The 15,320-nt window shown below is 54.6% G+C and overlaps 1 protein-coding gene across 9 annotated transcripts in view; it reads right to left on the reverse strand.

Annotated features, from left to right (window-relative positions):
* Positions 1-15,320, reverse strand: part of NEK6 (NIMA related kinase 6) — a 103,059-nt gene that overhangs the window by 48,093 nt on the left and 39,646 nt on the right. For all 9 annotated transcript variants that reach the window (XM_023217174.1, XM_023217175.1, XM_023217177.1 and 6 more), the window contains exon 2: positions 9,371-9,489. In XM_023217174.1, coding sequence (XP_023072942.1) covers positions 9,371-9,460 — 90 coding nt within the window. In that variant the 5' untranslated portion in view covers positions 9,461-9,489. The remainder of the gene's footprint in view (positions 1-9,370; positions 9,490-15,320) is intronic.

A 15,320-nucleotide genomic window follows, 5' to 3' on the forward strand; every position in this document is an offset into this window, starting at 1 on the left:
CTCAGGAAAAGGCAGGAGGCGGCGCCAACACCGGGTCAGGGAAGGAGGAGACAGACAAGGGGAGAGGATGCCACATCTCTGGGCTGCCCTATGGTGAGATGGGCCCTGTTGTGTCTCCATTTGCCCGATGAGGAAACTGAGGCCCAGAGGGCCCAGCCATGCCCACATCACCCGGCTCCATGCCCCTGCCCCAACTGAAGCAGGAGCAAGCAGTTCAACTTTCTAGCATGAAATGGGTCTTTGCTGAGGGTCACACTGAGCTGGGTGCTGCACCGAGGTGTCTTTAGGAGTCAGCACCCTGGCGGAAGGCAACAAGACCAAACCGAGAACTACAGGACTGGCCTTTCTGACAGCTGCTTCCCCACCCGGAAACACCAGGAACTGCTGGCTGGGCCACCTGGGTCTCAGCCTGAGATGGCTGCGGAGCAGGGGCACGTTTCCTGGGCAGGTCTAAGCTGGGTCCATCGACTTCTCCGTCCTTCTCCCAGGGTGTCTGAGGGGAACCTGGTTATGTCGTGTTCCCTACTCTGGGACCCTGAATCATGACTTAATGAAAAATAGGAACTCACTGGAAAAGCAGGGAAAAAAGTAAAGTGAAAATGTTTCTTCCAGGCCGGGTGTGGTGGCTCACGCCTGTAATCCCAGCACTTCGGGAGGCCGAGGTGGGCGGATATCACTTGAGGTCAGGAGTTTGAGACCAACCTGGCCAAAAAATGTTTGTAAAAATACAAAAATTAGCTGGGTGTGGTGGTGTGTGCCTGTAAATCCCAGCCACTAGGGAGGCCGAGGCAGGAGAACTGCTTGAACCTGGAAGGCGGAGGTTGCAGTTGGCTGAGATCGTGCTACTGCACTCCAGCCCGGGCGACAGTGAGATTCCATCTCAAAAACAAGAAAATGTCTCTTCCAGATTTGGCTGAGGGAACTCTACAGAACACCCTCCTGTGGGAGTGACTGATGGGAGTCCAGGCCTCACAGCACACAGCAAGGTGAGGGCTGGGCCAACCTTGACTTTGAAGCCTCGAGGCCTAATTACCTCTCATGGCAGGTCCTGCTGGGGGACCGGACCTGGAGGGCTGCTGGAAGAGGAAGATGATGATTTTATCCACCAAGTGCCAGTGTCTGTTGGGTAAATACACCTGTACACGGAGCGCAAACCTAAGAAGAGCAGGCATCCCTGAGTGCCTACTGCATGCTGGGCTCTGTGCAGACACCACCCATGAGCCAACTCTTTGGGTACTCAGAACAACCCTGTAAGTAGGCCTCACTGCTGTCCCCATTTCAGGAATCTGAGGCTTGGAGGGGTAGCAGTGACCTGTTCTGATCAGTCAGAAAAGAATAGCAGAGCTGGGGTGTGACCCCAGGACTGGGGACTGTGGTGCCCAAGCCCTTGCTCCATATTGGATAGGCTCTCAGCTCAGATCTCTTCTCGGCTTTTTGCTCAAGACCCCCTGAGCAGCCAGAACTGCCACTTCCTGCTCCAGCCTCCATTCTTTCAGTCACCTGAGCCCTGACCCATGCCCCGCCACCAGCCTCTTCAAAAGGGGGCCCCTGTCTAGTCCCTTCCACGTCCTCTGCACTGAGGCTCTGACCTGCCCAGAGCAACTGCTTGGAGCATATTTGTGGAATGACACATGGAATGCGCCCGACACGACCTGGCGCACAGTGGGACTCTGTGACTCAGACGCTATCACCTCTAGGAATGCAGCTGAAATCACACACCCTCAGAAACAGCCAGGGCAGCTTTCTGAGCACTCAGAGGACTCGCACGTACTCATAAAAATAACCATGAGGTGTTGTGCATTAGACGCCTACTATGTGCCAATTTCCAGCTGCTTAGACAGCTCTATGTCTCCAAACTCCTAACAGCTTCGTGAAGCAAGGGTTATGAATCCCATCTCTCAAACCAGGAAACAGGCTGGAACTTCCTGTCAGATCTAGAGGCAGCTGCACCGCCAGTGATGGGGGTGGGCTCCCTCCCCTCCTGGGCCTCAGTTTCCCCCAGACACAGTGAAGGGTTTAAAGGAAGTGATCCCAGAGGGTCTCTGCCCTGGGAAGACCGGGCTTCTCACTGTGACTAGTGGGAGTCTGGCCAGGGTTCCCAACACTGCCCGTCCTGGGAGGCTACACTGTGCAGCTCCACAGTGGGGTCAAAGCTCCCAGTGGATGTGGGTGGAGGTGGCTGAGGCTCCAGCTGCTCACATGCATATGGATGACCCAGATTTGCATTTCTTGTCACAGCCCATCCAACCCAATTAGAGGCCAGCTTCTCTGGTGGGGCAGCTTCCTAGATGGCAGCACGTGTGTTGGGGGCATGGTCCAGCAGGCTCTGGGACACCACTGCACTCCCAGGGCTGCCATGGGCCCCTGTCCCCAGGGTGGCCTCTGCTCAGGTGTGGGGCATCTCAGGACACCAGTCTCCTGGGGGCAGCTGCCTGGGTGGCAGAGTCCTGGCCCTGGTGCACCTGGGGGTTCTCAGCAGAAGGGAAAGGGTGAACTGTGTTCTTGGCCTGGAAGGCCTGGCTGCTCTCTGTTGCCACCTCCAAGACCTCCCTCCCCTCCGGGGTCAGTCCCCCGCAAGTTCCACTTTTGCCCCTGCAGCCAAGCGATCCTGGGCTGGTCATCCACACATAGGGACACTGGCTCCAGGATTTCTCTGAGAACCCCGGGAGATGATGTTGGTGATAAGTGTCTGTGTGGCTCTAAACTGCGAGACAGGCATGGGGGCTGGCCCCAGAACAGTGTGCCCAGGGTGGCCCCAAATGTGATCACTGCTGACTAATGACCAACCACCCCAATGGTCTTTCAGAAAACTGCTTTTTTTTTTTCTGAGACAGAGTTTTGCTCTTGTTGCCCAGGCTGGAGCACTGTGGCGCAATCTCGGCTCATTGCAATCTCCGCCTCCCAGGTTCAAGCGATTCTCCTGCCTCAGCCTTCTGAGTAGCTGGGATTACAGGCGCCCACCACCACACCTGGCTATATTTTTTGTATTTTTGGTAGAGATAGGGTTTCACCACGTTGGCCAGGCTGATCTTGAATGCCTGACCTCAGGTGATCCACCACCCTCAGCCTCCCAAAGTGCTGGGATTACAGGCGCGAGCCACCACACCCAGCCCAGAAAACTGGTTTTTGTTGCTCACTGTCCCTGCTCTGTGTGAAACCCTGTTCTGGCTTCCGGGGAAAATAACACCCCCAACCGCACCCCAGGGCACAAGTTGGCAGAGGGGTAACCACTGCCTGGCTCTGATGTTGAGACTGCAATGCTGGCGCATGGAGACGGGCTCAAACCTCAATTCTGCCACTTCCTGCCTGTGGGCCTGGGGTGAGTCTTCTGGGCCTCAGTTTCCTCTTCCGTATAGTTGAAATCATAACAGTACCCCCTTCAGGGGGCTGCTGGGGGTTAAATGGATGAGTGAATGCAAGCCCTTGGAAGAGGGCCTGGCACTAGGTGCTGGGACATGTCATTCTCCAGCTGCTGTGGTGACGGTGATTGTGCTGCTATCTGTCAAATGGGCCTGGGGCAGCATCTGCTTCCCTGGGGAGCAGTGGACAAGCCCGCAGGTTCTCGGCTGTTGATATCATCACCCTGCCGTTCCCACCCCTCAGAGGTCTGCCGACCCAGGGGCTGGCAGTAACCTTGGGGGCTGCAGTTAGGCAGTGGGGCTGACATGCACCTGTGGACGGGTAAAAGACACAACCTTGCGACTCTGTCACCCAGGACCATTTGTCAAGGGACCGTGCTAGGCAAGAGTGGCCCTCAGCCTCCCTTCCAGGGCTGCGCTGTGGGGCAACACCATAGAGACCACTTCTGACTCCTCAGGCCCCTCTACCAGGGTGCGGGGGCCCTCTGCTCTCCCACAAAGGCAGAGGAGACGGGTCGAGGGGCTGGGGGCCAGGAAGGCTGACCCTGCGGCATCACCACTCACTGTGCTGCCTGTCACCGTGAGCACGAGGCAGGAGGCCTGAGCTGCCTGGGGCAGGCACATGGGATTTGAGAGGAGGATGGAGGAACCGCTGGAACAAGGGCCCTGGGGAGCAGCAGGAAACTGGTGAGCAGGAGCCAATGAGACGGTTGAGGTCTCGGAGCCACCACCATCCCAATCCCACCTCCCAAGAAATGTCACTGGCTTTCTCAGGAAGAGGCAAGGCATGACTGGGAGACTGGGGGGCGGGGAGAATGTCTCAGACCACTATAGCTACCCCCACCCAGAAAGCTCTGACAAACCCACGCTCTCTTCTCCAAGTCAGATCAAATTAGGCCACAAACACCCCCCACCCTGCGCTAATTTGAGTTTAAAATGTTTGAACCACAATCAGCCTCAGCCATAGACAAATCTTTTTTTTTTTTTTAAACAGGAGCATAAAATTACATGCTATAAAGAATAAAAATGCATTCGCCCAATTAATTTTCTGAAATCTCATTAAAAAATTTAGCCTGACTAAGTCAGACTTCTGACCTGAATTTTAATCATCTTTACACTGGATGGGTCTTTTTTCCCTGATATTTGCAATGCATCATTAATTTTAAGGCAACCGTTTCTATGATTTTAAAAAGCACACTTCATCAGGATGACATTTCTTATAAATGAATTTCACCTTTAAAGACATCTGACACCGTGGGTAAGGAACTTCTAATGGATTTGGTAGATGCGTATATAGTGATATATTTTAAATCTGTGTTGCACAAAAGGGCACGATTTACAAAGAGTCCACATTGTCAGACTTCTGAGGCCAGTCCAGCTCAGCTCCTCACGATCTGGCTAACTTCAGACCCAAAGCCAGTCGTCCCTTTTGAAGACCTAGCTGCCCAAAGGGGCACTGTGGGATCCCGCGTGCCTGGACCCAATCCCAACTCTGCCCCCTGACGGCGCGATGGCAGATTATGACATCAGCTTCCTTCCCTGCAAAATGGAGCATTCAGTAAGCAACTCCTCTGAATCGGCAGGAGTACTAAATAAGATGAGTCCCAGGCACTGGGCTGTTTGTACAACCACCACCATTACTGGCTCAGCTTAGACGTCTGCACCGCACTCCGTGGGCCATTGGCTCATGGGATCAGTGAGCCAATGCCCATTATATGGAAGATTCCTAATAACAAAACCCAAAACGATCTAAATCACTGTGGTTCCCCCAGGACAATTCTCATTAACTGAGTTTGGAAAAGGCTAAGCTTAAACATACGAAAGATGATCTGGAACCAGCTCCGATGACTCACAAGCAAAGACATGAAGGACGAAACCACAAAGAGATCCAGCTGCCACCCCTGATGCCCCCTCTCCCTCATCCCTTCCACTACCAAGTGCAGCTGCTTGCCCCTGTAAGTCTCTGGAACCCTCTCTCCCCATGTCCAGCCCCCAGTGCTGCAGCCCCATGAGGCATCATCTCACCTGGTGAAGAAGGGGTCTCCTCACCTTCCTATTTTCACCTTCCTTGAGCCTTGAGCACAAGCCACCAGTGATCTATCTAGAACCCAACCCAAGCACCCCCTTGCCATCTGAAAACCCATAATGGACTCATTTGCTACAGATTCAATTTCAAATGAGATAGCATGGATTTGAGACCTTCATAAACACCATTCTTTTACCTTATCTAAGCATGGGTATTTCAACACCTTCTCTAACCTGATTGACCATGCACCTCCAGGTCTGGGGCCTCTGTCCCACCCCAAACTCCTTATCATCCATCTAGCAGAACTGGCCTCCCCATTCTGTGGGCTCTCCCAGCATCTGTCCATCCCTCCCAGGGAGCTTCCACGCAGAACTTCTCAGTAGACTGGGAGCCCCCCAAAGGCAGGCACTGGGCACCTCCCATGGCAGAAACAAAACAAACGCTTGCTGAATTGACAACAGTTAGCAGACACTGAATTTTTATTTTTATTTTTATTTTTTGCGATGGAGTCTCACTCTGTTGCCCAGGCTGGAGTACAATGGTGCAATCTCGGCTCACTGCAACCTCTGCCTCCCGAGTTGAAGCGATTCTCATGCCTCGGCCTCCCGAGTAGCTGAGATTACAGGTGAGTACCACCACACTCAGCTAATTTTTGTATTTTTAGTAGAGACGGGGATTCACCATGTTGGCCAGGCTGGTCTTGAACTCCAGACCTCAGGTGATCCACCCACCTTGGCCTCCCAAAGTGCTGGGATTACAGGCATGAGGCACCATGCCTGGCTCCACTAACTTAATTTTAATAGCCATTGATATTTGGTCATTAAACCTTAACCAACTAGCACCACTGCTTTGGGAAGGTTTTGACAAAGATTTTGGCCTGTGCAATGCACACCTAGAAAGAGCTGACCCATCCCCTGCAAAGTTCTCTTGGAAGAGCGCCCAAATATAACTGAACTTGGCACATCCCAAGCGGGTTTGCAAAGACTTTCCAGATAGAAGACACATTAGCTGGGGCTTTCTCAGGCAAGAATACCTTTCCCTCTCTTAGAAATTCACGTGATTCATAGTGTGTCAGCTGAGGCTTACACTTCATTCCCAATGAAAGCTCTCTGCAGCAAATTGGTAAAATTTAAGAAGCCTGAGGCCTTTTAAGCGTCTTTCCTCGATTCCATTCATTCATTCATTAGAAACCTCTATAAAAGCAAGCATGTTCAGCTTTCCTAAGTATATATGAATTTCATATATGGTTCTGCCGCGTTCAGCAAATATTTTTTCATTGCTGCTGGCTCTCAAGGCTAGAAAGCTTCCTGAAAAGAACAAGCCACTAGCCTCAGGCATAGAAGGTTAACAAAAACCACAGTTCGGGTGTTCGCAGTTTCTTTCTTTCTACACTGGGGGTATTATCCAGCTTGGAGGTCTTTAGCTATGAAAACAGAAATGATTTTTAAAATATAAGATCCATGACATAACATTTCCTCAATACCCACGACATGAGGTGCCGTGTTGGATGTTTACAGTAACTATCTCGCTTAGTCTTCCCAGCCGCCTCATGAGGGAGACAGCATTATTATCCCATTTTATAGATGAGGAAACTGAGGCTCAGAGAGGTCGCTTTCCCAGTCTCACCGGCTAATGAGAGATGGAGAGCTGGGTATGGAACCAGCATCAAAGCATTCTGAGCCCAGCTCCTTCCTCTGAGGACGGTTTCAGGGAAGCGACGGTGCCTCCTGCTATTAAGGAAAATGCCTGGCCCATTAATTCAAGGTGTTTCTATGTCCTAAAACAGACGAGACACGGCCAGGATGTCTCCCCAGACAGTGTTACTCCAGGGCTTCAGGAGCCGAGGAGAAAGTCCTCTATTCCCATCCCAACCTGGAGCTGGTGCAGCACATGGGCGGCCTTGCGTCCCCATTCTGCAAACCCAGCCAGACGCTGGTGGGACTGGGGGCATCGTTGCCCGACAGCCGCTGCCCAGAGCAGCCCAGCTCTGAGTAATCGTATCTAATTACACTTAACTATGTCATTACCCTCTCCAACATGTGCGACGAGACGTCGTGAACGCCGCCACCGCAGCCCACCGCCTCTTCGCCTTGTTCGTGAAATAATTACGGGGCCCTCTCCTCTGCCAAATGAGGTTGTAATTAACCCTAATTGCTCGAAATGCAACTGGCTAATTCTGGGAGATTAATCAAGGGGGATTCAATTGTTAGTGAATGACTTAATATGACAAATTGCTACATTACTCGAGGAGGCCCTGCTGCCCCCAGCCATCAGCACCATGTCCTGGTAGACTCTGGACCCACAGTGTCCTGGGGCTTCCCAGCTTTCTGGGATCTGCCTCCCCAAATTCTACCTAGGAAATGGGCCCTTGCATGAGTAAAAATAGCATAGATGCCCCTTGGACCCTCTGCATGCTTGTGTGTATGCATATACACACCCCCCCACCAGATACACACACAAACGCAGCGTCCACTAGCTCACGTGTCGCCTCTGTGTGAATCTGCAGCATCATTGCCCTCCGTGGGCTGATGGAGCTGTCCACCACGGAGCATGGCTTGGTGATAATGCAAGCACAGGAGGAGGATTTCAGACCTATCTGCCTCCTTAGCCCAGAAGTTTTGTGCAGTGCATAACCTGTACAACTATACATGGCGACCTTGCCATTGAGGTCAAACATCAGCCAATCTGAAGTCTTCCAAGAGGGATTGGGCAATTAGAAGCTATGATCAAGACCTCCATGGCTCAGGAGGGTGGCTATCTCTGAGCCTCCCCTGACTTTAGGTCTCACATCCTTTGGACCAAAAGCCACCACCACATAAGAGAACTACTCATCATTCTAAGCTGGTCACAGAACCTTACAGGATCTGGCTTAGGTCAACCTGCCCAGACAAGCTCTCTGTCCTCTCCAGGCCTTTGCATGCCACTTCCGTGAGGAAGCCTCTCTGGCCCCGGATCAGGTGCCTTGCTGGGCTCCCTAGGCCCGCAAGGTTCTTCTGCTCAGTTCCTTATCTTTCTCTCCCATGAGGCTGTGTGCTCCCTAACAGCAGACCTGAGTGTGTCTTGCACACAGCCCCATCCTACGTGGGTACACCGCACACGCATCCACAGTTCCTTAACTCAGCGAGCATGCAGGGCCTCTCTGTGCCTGGTGTGCGATGGTCGCACCAGCGAAGCCCCGCTCCAGGGGAGCTCTCTGTCTAGAAAGTGAGGCAGACCCAGGAACTAGTGCCCCAGTGAGATGTGATCACGGCCATCACCCAGGTGTGTGGACAAGGTGTGCGGGCAGCCCAGAGCAGAGAGCAGGGTGGAGGTGGGGGTCTCCCCAGAGGGAGCAGCATTTGCACTGACTTGGAAGAGGGGTCAGGGAGGGAGTGCCAGGCCCGAGCAGCATGGGGTGCACAAGGCAGTTCAGAAACCTAGAAGTCACCTTCAGAAAAGCTCCTGAAGGCTGCCCGGCTCTCCAAGGTATCTACAGAGAGCGTGAGGCAGGCATTAGGAAGCCAGTGTTCTCCCAAACGCTGCTGGTTCTAGAAGAGGCTGAAAGGGACTGAAACACAGTTAAGACCAAAATGGGAGGCAATGTTGGCTCACTGTAAGAAAGAATTTTCTGACCCTCAGCACAGTCGGCCCATTGCTCTGAGTCCCTCGCTGTCCTCAGGGCCTCCACGGTACCCTCTGTACCCTCCCAACCATGCTGATCCCTGAGATAAAGCTGTTCCATCCATTGGAACACCCAGGGGCATGGTTAGGGTCCAGGGTCCCAGCCCAGAGTTTGGCAGAGGAGGCTTCTCTGAGTATTACTGAATTCAATGATGAGCTCACTAGATATGGTAGTGAGCTCCCCATCACTGGAAGCATTCAAGAAGAGGTTCTGTTTCAGGAAGCTGAAGGGTTTCCACCAGTAGGAGTTTGGACAAACGAGGCTCAGGGATCTGTATTCCTTGGGGACTCTTCAGTGTGCTGCAGACAAAGGTAAGGGGCTTACCTGTGGGTCAGGAGGGTGCGCAGGCCCCAGAGTGTGGCACAGGTTGTTGGAACTCCCTCCGTGGGGCATGTGGCCGGGCTGTCCTGCCATCCTGCATGCCAGCCTCACAAGGGCACGAGCTGCAACAGAAAACAGCGGCCTGTTCACTTTCTCTGAGACCCTCAGAAGGAGGAGGGACTTTTGCTCACTCCATTTTACAGACGCGTGAGCTGAGGTGCAAAGCCGTTTAGTAATTTGCCCACGGCCACCCAGCTCTGAAGTGGCAGGGCTACAACTTGACATCCCCGGGTGACACAGTCTCCCTCTGTTAGACTGTCCTAAGTCACTAGGATTATTCCCACTGGAAGAAGATCCAGGCAGGTAAACGTTCTTCAGCAGCCTCCAAGACCAGGAAGGAAGACACTGGATTCAACCCCACATTTGCTGGAGTCCAAAGGCTTGTTCTTTCCACAGCACTGCCCCTGCTTCTTGAGGAGCAGTTCTGTACCCCTATCCCCCATTGTCACCCTCACCTATACCCACGCTGGCAGCCTGGGTGCTCAGAAGAGAAAGGCCTTGATCAGGCTGCAGACAGCGGCTCTGGGAAGGAGCCCATGTCCTTGTCCTGGCTGGGCCCTGGCACACCACACGTGTGACACAGGGAAGGCCAGGGTCAAGAGGTTCTATTTGCCGTCCTACTTAGACCTCTGTGCAAAGGAACAGCCCCCCTCAGCCTCCAGGGCTTGTGCTGCCCTGGGAGAGTCAGAGATGCTGGTCACAGGTAGTCACAGCAGCCACAGGTCCCTGGTTAAGCACTCACTATGTGCCCAGTCCTGAGCTCAAGGCCATCTGAGCATCTCCTCCAATATTTTAGCCTCTGGCCTCCACCATCAGACAAGTGCTTCCGGGGCAGGGTCTGAGGTTATGCGCACAGAAGCTGCATGACCTAGCCACCGGGATCCTTCCTGATGCCAGGAGAAAAGCCCTCCTCCTCCCTGGGAGGAGAGATCTGCGCTCGCCTCGCAAGCATTTCTGCAGCAGCACCTCCTGTGTGCCAGGGCTCCCACATGGCGTGCATGAAAGGCACTAGATCACGCAAGTGGTGAGGCCCCCGTTCCTGGCCGCTGCTCCTTCTCCTCGACAAGCCCTGGATGTCCCGAGGACACCTCTCGTGTGACCACATCCTAGGCAGAACCCTTTGAGGCCTGGCCTAGGCTCCCAGAGCAGCTCCGCTGTACCCTGGAGAGTCAGAAGTCCTGAGGAACGGAGGGCCCCCCCGCAGTGGCCCTTATTCAACAGCTAAGGGAGCGAGCATGAAAGCCAGTCCCCTGTATCAGGTCGGGGCCCTCCAAGCTGTGACTTGCATCCCAAAGCCCCTGGTGTGGTCAGCGGGTTTTGTCTGAGATAGAACCTTTGGTCCGTCTCCTGCCCATTTCTGGCCTCGCCCTCCCTCCTCCTTGAGTGGCTCCCCCAGTGGCACTTCATAAATCCCATGCCTACATATCCCCATCTCAGGTTTGGCTTCTGGAGGACCCAGCCGAAGATGTCATCTCTCTCCAGACGGACCCCACCTTCTGCTGTCTCACCTGGTCACCTACGCCCCAGTCAAATTCCAAACCAAGAGTCTTCCCCGAGTCTGCTGGGCCAGCAGCCCTGCCACTCCCTCCCGGGTAGACCCACGTCCCCATTAACACGGGGGTGTTCCAGGAGGTGGGAAAGGCGTCCACACCAGCCGGGCTGTCACAGCCAGCTCCGAGAGGTCCGGCCACGGTGTCTCAGGGTGCAAGTCACTCTTCCTTCCTCCCCACTATAGTCTGTTTCCAGCTACAGTGGCTGACCAACCGGACCTCTCAGGCTCAAAGGATGTCCACCAAACCCTAACTCGCCCGCCGAGCTGGGCCTCCCAAGTTGTGCCCTCAAAGGCACCCTGAGGCTCCCCAGAACTTGCAGGCTGGCTCCCAGCACCCTTCTCCCTCTATATCCTTAGGGTGGCCCAGCTCCCTTCCCTGCCCCACACCTTCCACAGGCTGTTCTGGGATAAATCTGCTCTCTCAAGATAGATTACAGGACGTGAGACCGCAGGGAAGTGGATGGTATGGACTGCAGAACACGCCCAACTCAGGGTCGGGGGGCCCTCGCTGGCTGCAAGTCCTGCCAAGCCTGGCTCATGCAGTCTCCTGCTTGGGCAGCTGCAGAAACTCAACCAACTTTGACCCACAGACTCGGCCATTTGATGTGGCTCGTCCCAGTGTGGACAGATCCATCAGTAGGTCTCTTGCTGTCTTTTTACTCTGTGCACACAGAGCACTGTCAGATCAGTGTCACATGGAGGGGCATTATGGGTGCACCTGCCTCTTCCCTCCCTACCCCTGCCTCTGCCTCCGCACAGGCCTCGTCTCCCACCGGGGTCTCCCAGCGCTCAGTGCCCTCCCTGCCAAGCCCTCACATGCAGATGGGACCATGGCACCCTCAGTGTCTCCACCATTTGTGCTGAGCTCCTGTACTGGAGCGCAGGTGACATCCCCAGGTGACACAGTGGAAGACCCAGGGTATGAAGAGCCCCAGGACAAACAGATAAACACGAAGCACCTTCCCCAGGCATCTTTGTTAGGGGGAAACACAAGAGGGAGCAGAATGTAAAATGCGCATGAATTTGAAGATAAAACAGAGCCTCCTGCAGGCTCTGCAGCTGCACCCCCAGAACCCCCAAGGTGACATGTTCACCGTCCTCTGCCCTTAGGGAGACCTCCAGGGAAAGGGTGGAGAACTGTCTTCAGTGAGAAGGTTCCATCTTTATCTCAGAAGGCACCAGGCTTGGCCCACAGGCCACCCCTGCGAGACCCACACACACATCGGCTTACCTGCCCACCTGCCCTGGGGCCTCCCACGTACAGGAAACCTTGGCAGTGAAATCTTGACCCTGTCACTCACCAGCTGAGACCTCGGGCAAATCCCACTGCGGGGGAGCCTAGCAGGTGCCTGGGAATGTCACTCCTGCCCTCCCCACGTGGCGCTGACCGCATTCTCCAACAGCTGTGGCCAGAGGCCATGGTCTGCACACTCTCAGGAGCTCACCTAAGGCCTCATACAGGCAGGGCTCCAGGAACAGTGCAAGGGGGACCAGGAATAAGAGCGAATAATTGCAGGGCCCTGATCATGCTGGGCCCTGTCCTACACTCTTCACCTCTATTAGCCCATCTAATTTTGTCAACAACCCCATGAGGTAAGGTCTATTATGGTCCCATTTTCCAGATGAGAAAACTGAGGCACGAAAAGGTTAAGAGATTTGCTCGGGTCCCATGGATCACAGGCAAGAGGAGCCAGGACTTGAACCGACAACTGCATCTTTGTCCAAAACTATGGCACTGCACTCCCTACAGGTCTTACACGGCAACACCATCAGCTTTCCAGTCGGCTCCACCCAGAATGGGCCCTCTCTCCACCTGAGAATGGGGCCTGTGCTGCTGATGCACAGGGGTGGATCTCAGGGCTGGCGGATCACAAGAGCCCATTTTCCCCACGGGGTCCCCAGGGGCTGGAGCCCCCGGAGACTCTGCCCCACTGACCACAGAAAGCTGATGCAGCACCACTGTCTATACTCCCTTTGCTGCCAAACCCCAGTCATTACAAGCTGCTCTGTCCAGAACCTAACGGAACCTCCAGGGAGGAGCCAGTGGGTGTTGATGTTCCTTGTTCTAGGAAAGCAGCAGCCACGGAGGACTCTGCAAGCCCCTGCTCACTGACAGCCAGAGAGGGTCCCTGCTGAGGGGAAGGAGGCAGGAAGGTGCGGGGGAAGGGAGGAAGGGAGAATGGAAGGGATGAGGGTTCATGTGAACCAGGTCTTTCCCATTCACCCTTGGGGCTGTTAGTAGACCCATTTTATAGATGGGGAAACCGAGACTCAGAGAGAAGAGGCTCGATGCCATTAGGCTAATAAGCTGCAGAGAAAGGATTCAAATCCAGATCTCAGTGACTCTAAACCCCGTCTTTGTTCCAAGGAACCCACTGCCTCTTGGGGCTCTCCATGGGTGTTGGATTTTAGGGCAGTTTGTTTTATTGGTCCACTCCCCAACAGAAACCCAAGTCCTTTGCTCTGGAAATTCCTGCCAGAAACTGCTTCTTAGGGGGTTCAGATGCAGAAAGATCCAGGCAAAGGGTATGCAGAAGGACGAGCCACAGGGAGCAGGGAAAAGACCCTTAGCACATGCGTGCAGGCACCTCCGGGTAACACTGGGGACTGCCTGTCCCCGGGATCCCGCGGCTCCTGCCAAGCTGCAGAACAATGAGGTAGTGGCTGCCAAGCCCAAGTCAGGGGCCAAAAATCCATGGAATGCAAGACCCAGAGCCGCAGGCCACACTGAACACCACCTCAAAGAGGGCTTTTCTTCTGCCTCAAGCAAGGGCCCTACATTTGCAAGGCACTGTGGATAGCTGCACAGTGAGGCTTCCCAGCTCCGCTTCCTGGCTTTGGACAACAATAGGCTGCCGCCTGCTGTGTGTCCCCAGGCACCTAGGGACCAGATTGGGAGGAGCCTCAGGGTTCAGTGAGGCTGGTGGGGAGCTGGAATGCGGGGGTCCAGGTCCTGGCCTGGTTTCATCTAACCATGCTGTGTCTCAGTTTCTTCATCTGGAAAATGGGCTAACGGTCAGATCTTCCTCTTAGGGTCACAGTAAACTCCTTAGCACAGAGCCTGGCACATGGGAAGGGACCTCTGAGGCTTTAGCTGTGAGGCTACTTAGTTATTGAAGCTACCCTCGCTGTACAATGGAGAAGTGATCACCTCCATGTGACAGACACGGGGACTGAGGCAGGGACTTGCCCAGGGTCGCCCCTGCCCTGGGTAACGCAGCTGGTAAGTGACAGAGCTGGGGCTGCTGGACCCAAGATGGCTGCTCAATGTCCTACGCTGCATGGCCTCTTTAGGACTGCTCTGGAGCAAACATCTTCATCATCTTCGTGAGCTGTGGTTGACGAAGCAAAGCCCACCGCTGTGCCGCGCCCTGCCCGGCCATGGATGAGGCTCTCACTAACGTGGGCTGTGACCCTAGGGAGACATGAGTGCTTGGGTTTAATCCAGGCACCCGCTGGAAGGGATCGGCTGCTGTAATGGGCTGGCTCTGAGGTTCCGAGTGGCCTTTCTGACCAAGGCTGTCATGTGGCCCTTGCCTCTGAATTTTTGGAAACTTCACCTAGGGGAAGTCCCTCCTGTGCCCCCTGCTAAATGCCACACTTCATGGAGACTGGTGGCTCATCGTGGCCCGGCCAGTGAAGCACGACCTCAGACACCAGGAGGGCTCAGAGCGTCCAAGGACCCCGCTTGGAGCAGGTTCGGGGGCACGAGCTTGCAAGGATCCATGTGTACTGGGGTCCACGGAAGTGCATTCATATACTGGCTCTTAACCTCTCCTTGCTCTGATCCCGCAGGCGGTAACAGTGTGTGTCCTGCCTGCCTCTTCTGCTCCTGTGTGTGCACATGCACAGGCATGATCAGGGGTCAGCTAATGCCCACCAGGCTCTGAGCACAGGCATGGTCTCGTTCTGTCCACTGAAGCAGAGGGTAGAGGCGGCAAAGGAAGTTGCGGCTCCCAGACTGACAGGTGTTGCCAAGCCCAGGGAGAACCACACTCCTGGCCTTAGAGGTCAGCCTCGGCCAGACACTGTACTTCCCCGCAGTTTCCGAGCGAGGTCCCTCCTCTGGGCCTCCAGCTGAGGGGACAGCTCCACAGGTTGTTTTCCCTAAAGCAGGAAGCCGTCCCTATGGCTTCGTACTCAGGCACACACAGCTTTCTCTCTGCCCCGAGCGAATGGTACTGGCAGCACCGGTGCCAGCACCAGGGGTGATGTCTGTTGGTCCAGCTGGCTCCTGGTGGCAGGGGCCTAGGATGGATGCCCACTGCCTGGGGCCTTCAGTCGGCCTGCAGAGGCTCCACTGACTGACACGTGCCCCAGGGAGCTGGAGACTGGAGGCTC

The sequence above is a fragment of the Piliocolobus tephrosceles genome, chromosome 14 (assembly GCF_002776525.5).
Source record: "Piliocolobus tephrosceles isolate RC106 chromosome 14, ASM277652v3, whole genome shotgun sequence".
NCBI classification, from domain to species: Eukaryota; Metazoa; Chordata; class Mammalia; order Primates; family Cercopithecidae; genus Piliocolobus; species Piliocolobus tephrosceles.